This window comes from Gymnogyps californianus, chromosome Z (genome assembly GCF_018139145.2).
Source record: "Gymnogyps californianus isolate 813 chromosome Z, ASM1813914v2, whole genome shotgun sequence".
NCBI classification, from domain to species: domain Eukaryota; kingdom Metazoa; phylum Chordata; class Aves; order Accipitriformes; family Cathartidae; genus Gymnogyps; species Gymnogyps californianus.
This window is the reverse complement of record NC_059500.1, coordinates 31,604,777-31,618,456: the sequence shown is the minus strand read 5'-3', so window position 1 is coordinate 31,618,456 and position 13,680 is coordinate 31,604,777. Positions and strand designations below refer to the sequence as shown.

The 13,680-nt window shown below is 43.9% G+C and overlaps 1 protein-coding gene across 3 annotated transcripts in view; it reads left to right on the top strand.

The window, feature by feature from the left end:
* Positions 1 to 13,680, top strand: part of ABCA1 (ATP binding cassette subfamily A member 1) — a 96,760-nt gene that overhangs the window by 45,163 nt on the left and 37,917 nt on the right. For all 3 annotated transcript variants that reach the window (XM_050913743.1, XM_050913744.1, XM_050913742.1), the window contains 3 exons: positions 752 to 873; positions 5,069 to 5,260; positions 12,525 to 12,611. In XM_050913743.1, coding sequence (XP_050769700.1) covers positions 752 to 873; positions 5,069 to 5,260; positions 12,525 to 12,611 — 401 coding nt within the window. The remainder of the gene's footprint in view (positions 1 to 751; positions 874 to 5,068; positions 5,261 to 12,524; positions 12,612 to 13,680) is intronic.

Here is a 13,680-nt window from a genome sequence, read left to right as displayed (position 1 = left end):
AGTGTGAGGGTCAGTTGCTTAAGTTCCAGGTTTGTAAACTTCAATAGTGTGTATGGATTATAATTTCCAGATGGTTCCCCTCTGCTGTGATGGAGATACAAATTTGTTTTAAATGCAAGAGCTGAAACACAAATGGCTTCAGAAGGTGAAGCTTTTGGGAAAGAAAATGGAATTAAAAAGCATTTGCAGAAATTTTGCCAAGTGGTTAAGATTGCTTCCTAGATCTGCTTGCGATTCTGTATCACATCTGTGCGTATGCATATGTCAGACTTCGAAATTTATGGTAAAGTATATCTACTCTTAACATAACTAAATACAGGCTAGTAAATCCCTCAGTGGTCCATGCACCAGCTCAGTCCTGTGTTTGGTAACAACACAGGGATTAAGCGAAGCTGAATCTTTGTGCAAGGCTAATGCTGGAGTAGGCTTCGCCCCAGATCAGGGGAGCAGCTTGGTGTGCCTTGCTTCTTCTGTGTATGTATGTGCAAATTGACCTGAAGTAATGATGTTGAAGGGAGTTGTTTTTAAAGGGTTTTTTTTTTTTGAGATCAAGACATCATGGATTGACATCTCTGAAACCTGCGAAGTTTCAGAGCACTTTGCCAGCAGCTCCCTTTTTCCCTTTGTGGTATGGTTTGTGTAATTCCCTCTCCCCCATTTGTCAGCTTTGCTTTTCCTGTTCAGAGCTCTCACATAAGTTTCCTTTTGGCTTTGCTCTGACCAGAATGTTGCTTGTTTTGTCACTTTCCAGACTTGAAACTTCGGGATTTCCTGGTTGACAATGAGACGTTCTCAGACTTCCTCCATCATAATGTGTCCATGCCATCATCTGCAGTAGAGGAGCTACTGGATGCAGAGGTCAACCTCCAGCAGGTAAAGAGCACTTTCAGCCACTAACATAATGCTTGTCTATTGTTTGTTTAACCATAGTGCCAAGATCCACAGTGCAGGACCCCTCTGTGCTAGGTGTTGTACAAACACAGAGGAAAATGTAATTCCTGCTTCTCTCTTCCCTCTTGTCCTCAATTTACTGTCTTGTTTGGTTGTAAGCTGTAAAAGAAAGCTGAGACCCACATGCAAGTGTTCTGATCTGCATAAGAAAATAGCCTAGTACCCTTCAGGCTAAATTGAATTTCTCCTTTCCTGTTTTTTTTTACCCAAGTAAAACATTAATTAAGTTGCTAGTGCTGTTTGAACTGTTTTACTTTGATTAGAAATAAAAATGGGGTGGTTGTTTGGTCACTCAGTGTGGACTGTACCAGGGTTTCTCTGTGTTGCTTTGCCTTAAATTCCTGTGCAGCAGAAGGAGGCACGCTTTTCAGTTTGTGGCCAATTCAAGACAGACAGTAAACTTGTATATTATGTAGTACAGGAGAGTCCTGATCTCAAGTGAAACTCCTGAGTGCTCTCATGATTGCCTTCATAAACATAGACAGTGGTGACAGTGGGCTGGAGTCCCTGTCTTGGGATGGCTGTCTCCCATTGTCAAGCTCAGAATATGTGTTTTGCTAGGCTGGATGAATTAGTCCACCGGCGTCCTTTCTAATGCAGAAGACAGAACTGTTTGCTTCAGACTTCACAGGAAGACCTGTGGTTCTCTTAAGGCAGTGCAAAAGGTGATGTGCAAAAGGAGGAGGAGGAAATCCATTTTGCTTCCCAACTCCAGATCAGATCTTTTCTTTGAAGTGGAGTTGATTAGTAGCCCTTTCAGACTTTGTTTTCATGTAGTTACAGATGCTGTCCCCCTTCGCACACACTGTCTCGTTCTTCAGTGAATTCTATCAAACCATCTGTTTTAGTGGAGTTTGATAATTAATCCTGCAAGTTAAGGATATATTCTACTAAAAAAAGTGAAGTGGGAAAAAAAAAATCTTACCCATTTTAGGCTGCAAGTTTTGTTTTACTTGAAACTAATTGGCATGAAATTCATGCCAGATTAAAACAGAACCGTGCTATGGATGGCTCTGCAAGGATAACCAGAAGGCTTCAGCAACAACAACATAGTCATTCTCCCTAAGCTGATGGAAAGGCAGAATGATTTTCAAAGAGGCAAAAAAGCTAGCTCTGACCTTACGTTGTGTGACTGCCATATTATATGGGTTGTATATGGCAAAGCCAGCGGAAGGAGAAGAAAAGCTTAGCTTTTATCTACATAAAGCGTCTGAAGGGTGGTGAAGGGGTAATCAGTTGGCTAGTCCTTCCTTGAATGCTTTAAGCTGTGTTCTTGTTTGTGGAAATCTTGTGCTGATTTTGCCAGGACACTGGGACTGGTGTTTAGTCCTAACAGTGGTTTGTTGGCTGGGATGTCAGGAAGAGCTAATCTAAGCCACAGGGCAGTAAGCTGCAGGGGAGGGCAGTGGCCCACCAAATCTTTCTTTGAGCACTTTTCTAATACAGATAATAACTGAGAGGCAGAGCTCTCTCTTCCTGCGGGATGACTTTATCTGACTCACAAAATGGACCCCTTTGATTTTGCTGGAGATCTGGGGTGGAGATCTGACCTTACTACTGAGCTGCATAGTGACTGCAGTATTAATAGGCAATACCTCTTTGGTCTCTGACTGTATGAGTGGGTCACAGCTTCATTCACAAGGTCATATAGAAGGGCCTATTTAGAGTATGCAAACCTCTCACAGCAAATACAGCCTTCTCCTGTAGTCTGTTAGTGTCCTGTGGTTGTTCAACAAGCCCAGAAGTTATGACCTGCAAGCAAGTAAGGAACTGAAATCACCAAGGAGGTGGGACTGTTGTTCGCCGGTGTAGTGACAGTACTCCCACATGCCAAGCAGGGTCATGTATCTGGCATACCGAATACAGTGCAAATACATAAACCCAGCCAAATACAGTGCAAATACATAAAAATGGCCAAAATCTTGTCTTGATGGATATGTTGCTTCCTGGGGCAGAGTGGCTCAACCTTCTGTTTCTCCGATAGTGGCAGGTGTTCTCAGAAGGGTGTGGGGTTTGGAAGGAGCCTGGATCAGCAGTGGGCAGGCAGCTATCTAATCGAGTCTAGTATGCTGCCGTTGTCCAGGTGTGGCCAGACATCTATCATGTGGCTTGGATGGCAGCAGTAGGTCCTATCCCTGTGAAAAGCCGCAGGGGCACAGTGAGGTCCTGGGCCAGGGCTGCAGCATGACATGTTGAATGGCAGTGAGGAGTAAACAGTAATGGTCAGGGTGTACACTGCGTGGAACAAATCTCCCTGTTTCATACAGCAGGGACAGTCCCAGGAAAGAATGATGTGACCTGTGAGCACAAAACAGTCATGTGTTGACTGCTTTCAGACATGAGCCTGGCATTTTGAGAGTCCTTAGGGGACTTGACCTGTCATTTAGAATATATTTGCCTGTTGAAGACACCATGGCTTCAGATGATTTTAAATGGTTGCAGAGAAGTGGCTTAGTGTGACTGGGTGTTTTAGTTTGGGGAGGTAGGCAGGGCCTTTGTTCTAGGGTCACGTGCTATGGACCTCACTGGGTTTGGAAAGAGCGGCTTTTCTCCAAAAGAGCTTAAAGTGCAAGTGAAAAAGGTGGACAGACACAGGGGACGGTGGAAGGATTGTTCACCTTCACTTTTTTGAGTGAGCACCGAGGCACTGGGAGACACTGATTTTCTGTATGTCCACCCAGGGAAGCTGCTTTAGACTCATCCCAGGTCTCCTGCGTGCCATTCCAGTGACACAGGAATATCCCCTTTTCAGCATGGGTATGATGGTGGTAGTATCTCTGCTGGCAAAAAAAACACCCAAACTTTTTCAAAAGGTCAGCCTTTTTGATGCAAGAGCTATCAGATTTATTCAGCGGAGTGTGCAACATGGAAACATCCTATTTTTGGCATATGGATGCAGACTAAAGTTAAAGGTTTGCACAAGTATTGCATTATAAATCTCTTCACTCTCCTGTCAGTTCCATCTGCTTGTTCTCTGAACATAGTGCGCTTTTTTCCGCTGGATTGTTGATGCCCTTTTGGTTTTGAAAGACGAGAAAATTTTCAGACTTACCAGCATGATTCAGGAGCTGTTAACTCTTCTCGGATGTAGATCAATCCTCTTTAGTTGTTGCTGGAAGTTGGGCGATGCACGCTGGGAATTACAGAAGAACAGAAAGAAGAAATGAAGTGTAAAGCTGTTGTTACCTGTGCCTTTACAATAAAATTGTTCCCTCTGTCTAGCCGCAAGGCAAACAAAAAATTCTTTCAAACAGAAGACTCTGGATTTTCCTTGTGTTTATCACCTTTATAAAGCATGCACTGTTTGACATGTACCTGTTTGTTGTTCAGCAAACTTAAATCCTGTAACTGACCTTATTAAAAGAAACTGGGTCATCAGGTCTGAAAGGGACTGGTGATAATTCAGATGGATTTTATGCATTTCTTTCATTAATAAGGTGGTTGCTTGTGGATTAGGAAACATTATTGACAAGCAAGCCATCACCTTAAGTAAAATATGCCTGTGAAAGAAGACTCTAGGGTCTTATCTCTTGTTTGTTGCAGCCAGTAAGATAATTTTTTTTTTTGCTGATACATTATCTGCCCCAAAACACTGCAAAATGTTTCTCTCAGCAGTTAGTGAAGAGATACTTTAGAGCTAAGGGAGAAGGTGATCCTGGTCCAGAACAGCACAGAAAATGTGGCTGGCAGATATATCTAAGGAGTTTGGGACATAGGTCTCTTGCCCTTCACATACATTTGCCAGACTTGTGTCTGGTCACAAGCCTTGTTTTGTCTCTGTGGCTCAGTTCCCGGAAGACTGAAGATTAGGCAATGTGTGTACCCTTGGAGGAAATGGCTGCTGTGGAGGACAGGATCGCTGCTGCTCTGTGCATGTTTGTGGAGAAGTGGAGAGACCTGCCTCCCCCAGGACTTCTCCCCATGTACTCAGCAGGGAAGCATGTTTTTCGTGGAATTCAGTTGCGCATGGGTCAGGGCTGCATAACCTGTAGAGAAGAATGCCCTCTTACCTCTATCTGGAAATGTTACGAAGGGTTAGTTTTGTCTAGGTGATAACCAATTTTGTGCTATGAATCTTACACAAAGGGAGACTTACATGCTTTCCCCACTTTTCCAGGTCATCGTGTCTGGTTACCGAATGCGACTGCGAGATCTCTGCAACAGCTCGACACTGTCTGAATTTCTTACAATCCAAAATCAGACGGTGGCCATGGACTCTGAAGCCTTCATTTGCACCTTGCCAAAGGAAAAACTGCATGCAGCCGAACAAGCGTTCCGTGCTAACCTGAATCCTTTGAAGCCCCTTCAGGTGAGTCTGCTGGTCCCACCTGTGAGAGACTATCGTTGATACGGTGACATTTTCTAGGGCTTTCAGTCTACATTTTCAGAGTGAACTGTTCATTGGCAGTAAGAAAGAAGAAAGACGATCTTTATCACTGGAGCATGAACAACATTGCTTCTTCCTGTCATTCTTACCCTTCCTGTTGCAGTGTGGTACTTGTGGAGCATAAATGTGTGTGGTCTGCAGTTCAGTTTGTCAAGAGGAAAATATTTATGCTGCGTTAGTAACAAATAGGCTCTTGGTTGTCCCTATGTTTTGGTCGGATGTTGTGTCTTGGCTGGAATGAACCCAGATTTTAGACTGGCCCATGCTGAGTGCTAAAACTATCACCCTCTGCCCTTACCATGGGGCCACTGAGTGCAGAAGTTTCTAGCCGGTGGCAAGCTACAACCTTTGAGCGGGTTTAATTCATACAAAGAAGAGTCAAGTTTTAAAACCCTGTTTCAAATCAAAGATTGGCCAACTGAATGGTTTTTGGAGCAAGAATTCATTGAACTTCAGGAAAATACATTATGTAGAGGGTGATTGGAGACTGGAGCAGACTTAGCTGTTTATCTAGGAAACCCCAGTGATGCTTTGTTATAGGTCTCCAATATCTGGTAAAATACAAAAGTTTGACGAAGTTAGTGCTGGAAATATCAGTAGAGAGAAGAAGGAACCACAGAAACCACTCTGTTACCCACTAAAACAAACACTCTATTGTCTGCTGTGGAAGAAATAAACACTTCTGCTGTGTGAGTTTCCAGATTTGATGAGCCTTTCAGGACTGAAAGTCATGTACCACTTGCTTGTCTTAGTCCCCAGTCAAAGAGGGTCATTATCAACTACTGGAATCATATTACTCTTCTGCGCAGTACATAGTGGTCAGTTACTTCTCTCCACAGCTCATCTTCTGTTTTCCACGTGTCCTCCATCTGCATTTTTTCTTTCCTGCTGGAAGAGCAAGACAATCATAAGCGTTAAGAGATGAGGTAATAGCACTGAAATTGTCCCCATAACAAAGATGGGCTGTTTGAAAAGGAATGGCTGGAAGCAGTTTCTTGTGTGCAGTTAGATGTATATGCATGCATTTACTTTAAATCATGCAGAGATGCTAGAATTTTGGGGACCGAAGGGAATGCAAATAGCCAGCCATAGTACAACTCGGTATTGGTCTTCTGGGCCCTCTGGAGACTCAGTCTTGCTTTTCTCATTTATGGAAGTCTCTGTAACTTAGCTGACAGAAGCAGGTACTGAGTATATCTGTGTTGTTACATCTATATTGTTTGTTGGTGAAAGAAAGTAGTCATAAGCCACTCTGTGCCACGTGGCAACAGCAAAGTAGATTAAGACATTACGTGCGATTTTGGGGGACTTCTGAGAAGCTGGCTCATGATCTTGGCTTCAAAGGAAAAAAAGCTCAAGTCCAGAAGCAGCAGTTCTAAACTTGCTGTGTATTGTGCACTGTCTTGTACAGGTCCATAGTTTTCCTCAGAAAAATGTCACAGGCTACCCTCTAGTTAAGCTGCTGTAATGCATCAGTGAGTGAAATAAAAACCAACTGGCTTCAACGTGGCCAGACAAAATGATTAAATTAACCCTAGGATCACAACCAACACGTTTGAAACTTTGTGTCTTTAAAGGCTAAGAGTGCCTTGACCTGCAGTAACGTCTTTGAACAAAGAGAGAACTTTCTGTTTGTGAACAAAGGAGGCTTTTGACGTAGCTTATAATTAAAGGCACTGTGGGTCAAATCTTGGACATGCACACTGAAGATAGCATGCACCGTATCTACTATAAAGCCTGCAAACCAATGCCAGCAATATGGCTAGAGATTTATTTTTAGGTTTTTTGCTTGTTCCCCTTGATGTACTTCACAGCATGGCATTTCAGTAAGTAAAAGCAAGGGCCAAATCAAATGCAGGTACAACAGCAATACAGAGGTAGGTTTTTGGCTCATGTAGTGGGACCTGGGCTCCACTGGTTGCAGCATTCTGTGACTTATGGAGAGGCAGCATCTTCATATGATTAGGTCAATACAATTGGGGTGAAAAGGACTTGCAACTGTGTGCAAAAACTGTGTAAATTCAACACCAAGGGCTTGAATAGTAAAATGGGAGTTTTTGTCATGCAAGTGCCTGGGCAGTAGAGTGGCTATAGTTTCTTGAACTGTCTCAATCTAGAAGACTCAGGCCAGCATCCACCTGCTTGTTCCTGCCCCTGTGCATTACCGTTTGTTCCCGTCTGCAAGATGATGCAATGAATTACATCATGGAATTGATCTGGATTAAAAGTGACTGACCTGATTGTGTGCTTACACGAACATTTGTGCTGAAACATGAAGAGGAGGGTGCAAGATTGAGAACCCAGTGGTCAGGTCGTGTGTGTGGTGGGGCTGAGACCCTGACATCAACACCTGCTTCTGCCGGCTTAAAGTGTGTGCATTTGCAGTCTGAGGGAAACTGTAAGTGTTCTAGGTAACTCACAACAAAACAGTAATAGCAAATTATGGACAGAGCACCATTTTAAAAATGAAATTGAAGTACATGCATGGTGAAATGCACGAGCTCTAAATGTCACAGCAGTGTTAAGGAAGTTTTAAAAAGAAAGGCAGAAAATAAACACTTTTCTTTACATACCTGCTCATCAGTTCTATCCAGAACAGCTTGAGTGTTGCCCGAAGTGCAATAGTACAGTTAAGACAAAGAAAGACTTCTAATTAAAATTTTCTACTAGGATTTCTAGCTCTGCCACTGATGCTTTGTATGACTTCAATTTAGCCTGCTCTGTAGGATGAGAAAACAGAGCCAAGCACATAGAGGCATGGTAGGGAGGTTAAAGTGTGTCTCCTTATTCTTTCTTATATAAGAACCTATTTGGGCTGGGCTGTTTAGATCAAAAGCCAGCAGAATATCTGGGAGTGATCACAGGGCGCCAAGGCAGAGGATCAGCTTTCCTTCGTGACTGAGTATTCACTCTGCTAGAAGAAACAAGTGCTTCAAAAAGTCAAATTCCCTTTTCCAGGCCTCATGTCTTAATCTTCATTCTCTGAAGCCTTTTGGCCAACAATAAGTACTACAGGGCATAGGACATCTTGTACAAGCCCCTTGTGGACACATCTTCTCTTCTTGATGTTTGCCTTGCACTGGGTGTAGTCAGGGAGACTGTGAAGCAGGAGAAGCTGGTTTGAGAAAAGCAGTGAAACAGTACCTGTAACTGCATGCACACAAAATTCCTTTTCGGCTTTCTCCCTGTGCTAGGCCAGCAGTTGTCCCATGGAAGAACTACACAGTTTGGGAGAGGTTACAGGCACCCCTGGTTAGCAAGAGCAATGGCAGTAAGTCAGAAGTGTTCCACTGGACTGATGATGGGTGGGGACTGTCTTATATCATAAAAATACCTGTCTGTGGCACAGCTTTCCCTCTGCAAATCTCCCCAGTTTTGAAAATTATTTGGGGGGAAGGTTAAATGACAAAGACAATTCAGATTGGTCCTGTGGGATTTCATCTCTGCAGCGCTGCCTAAGAAGGCCTTTGCCACACTCACTTCCAGTGGCGTGGGTCTGTAATAAGCCATAAATATGTTGTGGCTTGTGTACTATAGTGGTCCTTGAAGGAGTGTGGGTGAGCACATGAAAATCCAATTGTTTTTTCGCCCTTCGTAATACGGTGGTATTTTGTCATATGGTTAGCATGAACTAAGCATTGAATAATAAATGCATTCCAGTTTGAAAATGGCTTTAGAAAAGGTCTCTTAATGTAAATACTTGCTGCAACTGAACTTGTGGCTTTCCTTGCTCTTTTGAGAGTGTTTTCAGTCAAGCACAATGATACTATGCTTTTAAGCAGCTGTACTTTGGGACTTCCACTCCCAGGAAGCAAAAGCAGAAGCTTAAAGCATGTGATTTTTCTGCAAAGTTCAGCATAAAGTTTCTGCTAATGTCAGTATAAAGTTGTAGTAACTATTTCAAAGCAAACATGGCAGAGTGATCTTACTAAGCGGAAACAGTTAGCTGTATAATGCAGGCAGTGGCTGCATTTTGTTATGACCTCCCAACACTTCAAACGTGCATTCGCCTGCATGTTAAAGAAACAGTTGTCCATCCCTTCTAGCAGGAGCTGACAAGTGGACTTACTCAAGGCTTGTCTTGACTGTGCAGTCAACTCTAGTTGCCTCAAGTATTTGTCTCTATTTCGAGTCTTGTAGCAGGCACATAAAAGCACACAGAGTCCACTCACTGCAATGTATACCTCAAGAGTATTATGATGTTGGCTGCCCCAAAAGATAAGTCTAGATGAAGGTGTGACTTGCCAGCCAGTAACACAGCAATTGTACAGGTCAGCTCTGTTCAAAACCTGTTAGAACTTTGTTTTTCCACAGTGTGCCTCGAAAGGACAGGTAATGTTTTTGCAGCATTTCACTGAAAATGAGTCATTGCTCCCCATCAAGATGTAGTGCAGACACCTACTAAAGACAGTCTCACAGTGGGACCAATCTTACTGGAGCTGCCCTGAATCTGGAGGGTTCTTACGAATGTAATGAACTACTTAATGAGCGACTGCAAAGAGTTATTTTCCAGGGAAATTCATGACATGCTCATCTGTACAAAGGAGACTGGCCACATGTGACTGATTTTTGTCATTGTCTCTGGAGATATGACTTGTGAGAGGCTCCCTGAGTGGGCTTTAGCGTGCAAAGGGTGGTGGTAAAGAAAGCAAAATTCCCTCCGTAGCAATGGCATCACTGCAAGTTCTGGTGAGAAATGAACTTGGAGTGCTGTGAATTTGTTAGGGAAGAAAGGTCAGGGTGGTAGGGTGTGACAGGATAGGTGGGTTCGCCTCACATTTCAGGTTAAGATTTGCAAGCTCCTTGAATCACCTAAGACTTACATACTGGGTCAGACTAAACTCCTGTTCAGCTCAGTGTCCCCTGAGTGCTAGTCCAGCAGTGGTCCATAATGGAGGCATGTGAAAGCATGTAGCCATGGGGCAAGTATATAGTAATATTTCCTCAATGTAATGTCCTGTTCTTCAATAGCTTGCAACTCAGACTTTCTCAGCTACTGCTGGGATCTTGATGTTTAATAGCACTTGGTAAGCTTTTTTTCTTTAATGAATTCTTCGAAGTCTTTCTCAAACCCACATTAACTTTCGGTACCTTCAGCATTACATAGTATCTACTGAATTTCTCCATTTTGACTAAGTTGTGTGTGCAGTAGCTCCTTTGGTTTGTTTTAAACTGATCTTTCCACTGGAAGCCCTCTAGTCCTGTATGATGAGGCGCAGTGAGCAATCATCCCCTGTTCCCATTCTCCATCCCACTTGTAATTCTACAGACCTCTGTCATAACCTCTATTTGTCATTAGAGGTCCCATTGGAAGAACTATGGTCTATTGTTCTTCCTTCAGAAGCCATTCTTATCTTGAATCATACTTGTGGCCTTTTTCTGTACTTGTGTTCATTCAGAGATGGAGGACCTAAAATTGCACATAGTACTTGAGAACCGGGATTGCACCATGGATTTATATTGATGTTGATCTGTCTTATCACTGTAATTCTAAGATCTCCCTTTCTGAGTGGCAGTAGCTAGTTCAGAGCCATCAAAGGTAGAACTGTCTTCTCCCCGTGTACTTTATTTTGCAGCACTGCATTTTGTCTGGTACTTTAGAACAGTGTGTCAGCATAAGGTCTTTCACTAATCCTTTGCAATTGGCTTTTGACTTTTCACTGTTCTGAAAATCAGCATAATCAGAAAACTCTTCGTTATCCACCCTGTCCCTGAATCACCTCTGAATACAGCGAACAACACAAATCTGTGTAGAGCTTGATGAGGTATACAGAGGTGAACAAGCACATTTACTGTTATGCATGAACCTAGGACTTTCTACCTCGTCTTGTTGCTAAAGTGGTTAGTGCAGCTATGTAGCTTTGATATTTGCTGACTATATTTCTTTAAATGTGTCTTGAAGGTCTTAGCCTGTGGGGAGTTTGAATTGCTTTTCTTTTAGCCCTAATGATGTGTTTTGATTTATCCGAATCTTAACGACTGTGTTTAGTAGAAATCCATAGAGGTTAGTGAGACCCTCCCTGAACTTGCAATTGGCTTTGAGCAGGCACTAACTGTGCACTCAGAAAAGTTAGCTGGGTCTTAAATGCCCCAGCAGGTCAGTGGAACAGTGCCCGTTTACACCAGCTGGCACTGACCAGATCTTACCACCCTCCAGCAAATTAACCAGAACAAGTGAAAGCCTCCAGACTTTGCTTCCAGAAAGTACCCCAGGAAAGATGTGAAAATGAAAAGCTTCAGCCCAAAAGGTGTATGCTAAAATCAAGGGCCTTGGCTGTTCCTCTCTGTGTCACAATGCTGTAACTTTAGCATGATTTCAAATGCTGCAACATGTAGCTGATAATGTGAAGTCTTAGGAACTAATTTTAATCTTCATTCCCTTGAAACAAGGATTGTGTCCAAATGTTTCCCATGCAAGATAATCCAGATACGCGAACAGAAGGGAAAAAGAGCCCCCCAAACCAAAACCTAGGCCCACCAGTTACATGTAGAGCAACTGGAAACAAGGAGTTGTCTTCAGTGTGACTCCCTGCTAGAGCAAATAGTTGCCTGAACGCTGTGCCTCCCACTTCTGGAAATCTGTCAGTCTTTCTCTTGTGATGATGGTGTCAGCTGGTTGTTTTAAAATACGCCTTTGGTTTAGGTAAAAAACGTCAAGGCCTAATGGGAGGACTTGAGTGATGAAGATGATGTACACTGCAGCAGGAGTTCTCTATCTGAGCTGGTATCTGTGGAGTCCCACTGAAAGCTTGTGTCTACCAACTGGTCTTTTCCTCCCTTGTATAGACTTTGCATCCCCTTCTTAGCACTGGCTTGCAGGATTTCAGGTCTGTCCACATGCTGTCCTGTAGGCTGTGCTTGTTTTGTGACCTGGAATGCAAGCCATCCTTTGCACTGTAAGTGTACATGCATGCATTTAGCGTTTTATTGGGATGGTTCTGGTTATGGCATTTGTGTACCTGACCTGTGAGGAAGGAAAGGGGTGTCCCCATCACATTGTGGGGTGCTGAAGCCCAGGGTATTTTAAGCTCGAGGTTGCACAGAAAGCCAGCTCTGTCTTCCCCATCAAGCACTTCGCCATGTAAACAGTCCTTACTACTCTTCTTTACAAGAATGTTTACAAGAGTTTAATTTCTTTGCTTGTGTCTTGCAGTGACTTCTAGTTTCCTTTTCTCTCTTCCTGCAGAGACGGTTTTCTTTCAATTCCTCCTTGCGAGATCTGTCAGCAACTGTGGAAGCTTTGAGAGGGAGCCTTGGGAAGCTTGTTAAAGAGGTAAGCAGCGCCTTTGTGTCAGGAGAACACATCGCCGTGGTCGCTGTCTTAGCCTGCAATCGAGTACAAGAAGCATGAGTCTCCTTGGTGCAACTCAAAGTCAAATCCCTGGCTTGTTTTGAAGCTTCCCCCCATCCTACAGCGGTTCTCCCCGTGTCAGTAGAGGCAGCAGGCACTTTGCAACCCCTTGGCACTTCAAGTTAGAACACCGTAGGAGTTTATCAGATGTGTGGCTAAAGACTCTGTCCTCATGGGAGGAGCTGGAATTTAGACACTTTCTGTGGGGTTTGCCTTCTCAGCAGTGGCACAACTGTTGGGCTTGCGATACATCTGCTGCCTAGCAGTGCCTTGCAGACTGCATGTGGAGGTGTGCCTCCTTTCTAGTTTTTTCAATCAGCTGCCAACCATGTCAGGGTTGTTACTTGGTTGTTTCTACTGGTCTCTGGGTGCGGTGAGGGTATGGCATGTGGAAGAGATGTTGTGGCTGTTCTAATCTAAATTAGTAGCTATAGGCTACTGTTTGCTCTTTGTCTAGCTAGCTTTTTGGGGCAGATATTGTCTTTGGGCCTTGTGGGGCACTCAGTGCAATAGCATCACAACACTGGCTGAGAAAGGCTCTGGCAAAACAAATAGCGATTTGCAGAGGCAAAGTGACATTATAGAGACTGCAAGTATTTGTTTTTGCAGGTGAAACAATGGATTAAGAAAAAAGCCCTGCGTGCCTAGCGTGAGTCAAGTCCGAGACCAGGTGCTTTTTTTCAGCCAGATACTTATCTTAGTTGCTTTTTGGCTGGCTCTGACTTTGAAGTGCTGCTACTAGGCAAAAACATTCTCTCCCTGAAGCAGAGATCACAGCCATCTAAACCAAACAATGCCGCCGCCGCCTCCCCCTCCTCCCCTTCGCTAGTCTTCCGTCGTTGCATCAGAGCAAGCGAGCTCGGAGCCGTGAACGGCAGTAACCCCTGCGAGCAGGCACAGCGCAGGTCACTTCGGGTTAGTGTGCGCTGCACTCCCACGGAGGGGCAGCTGCCGGGAGCCAGCGCCGCGCCAGCCAACAATTCCGGGCACG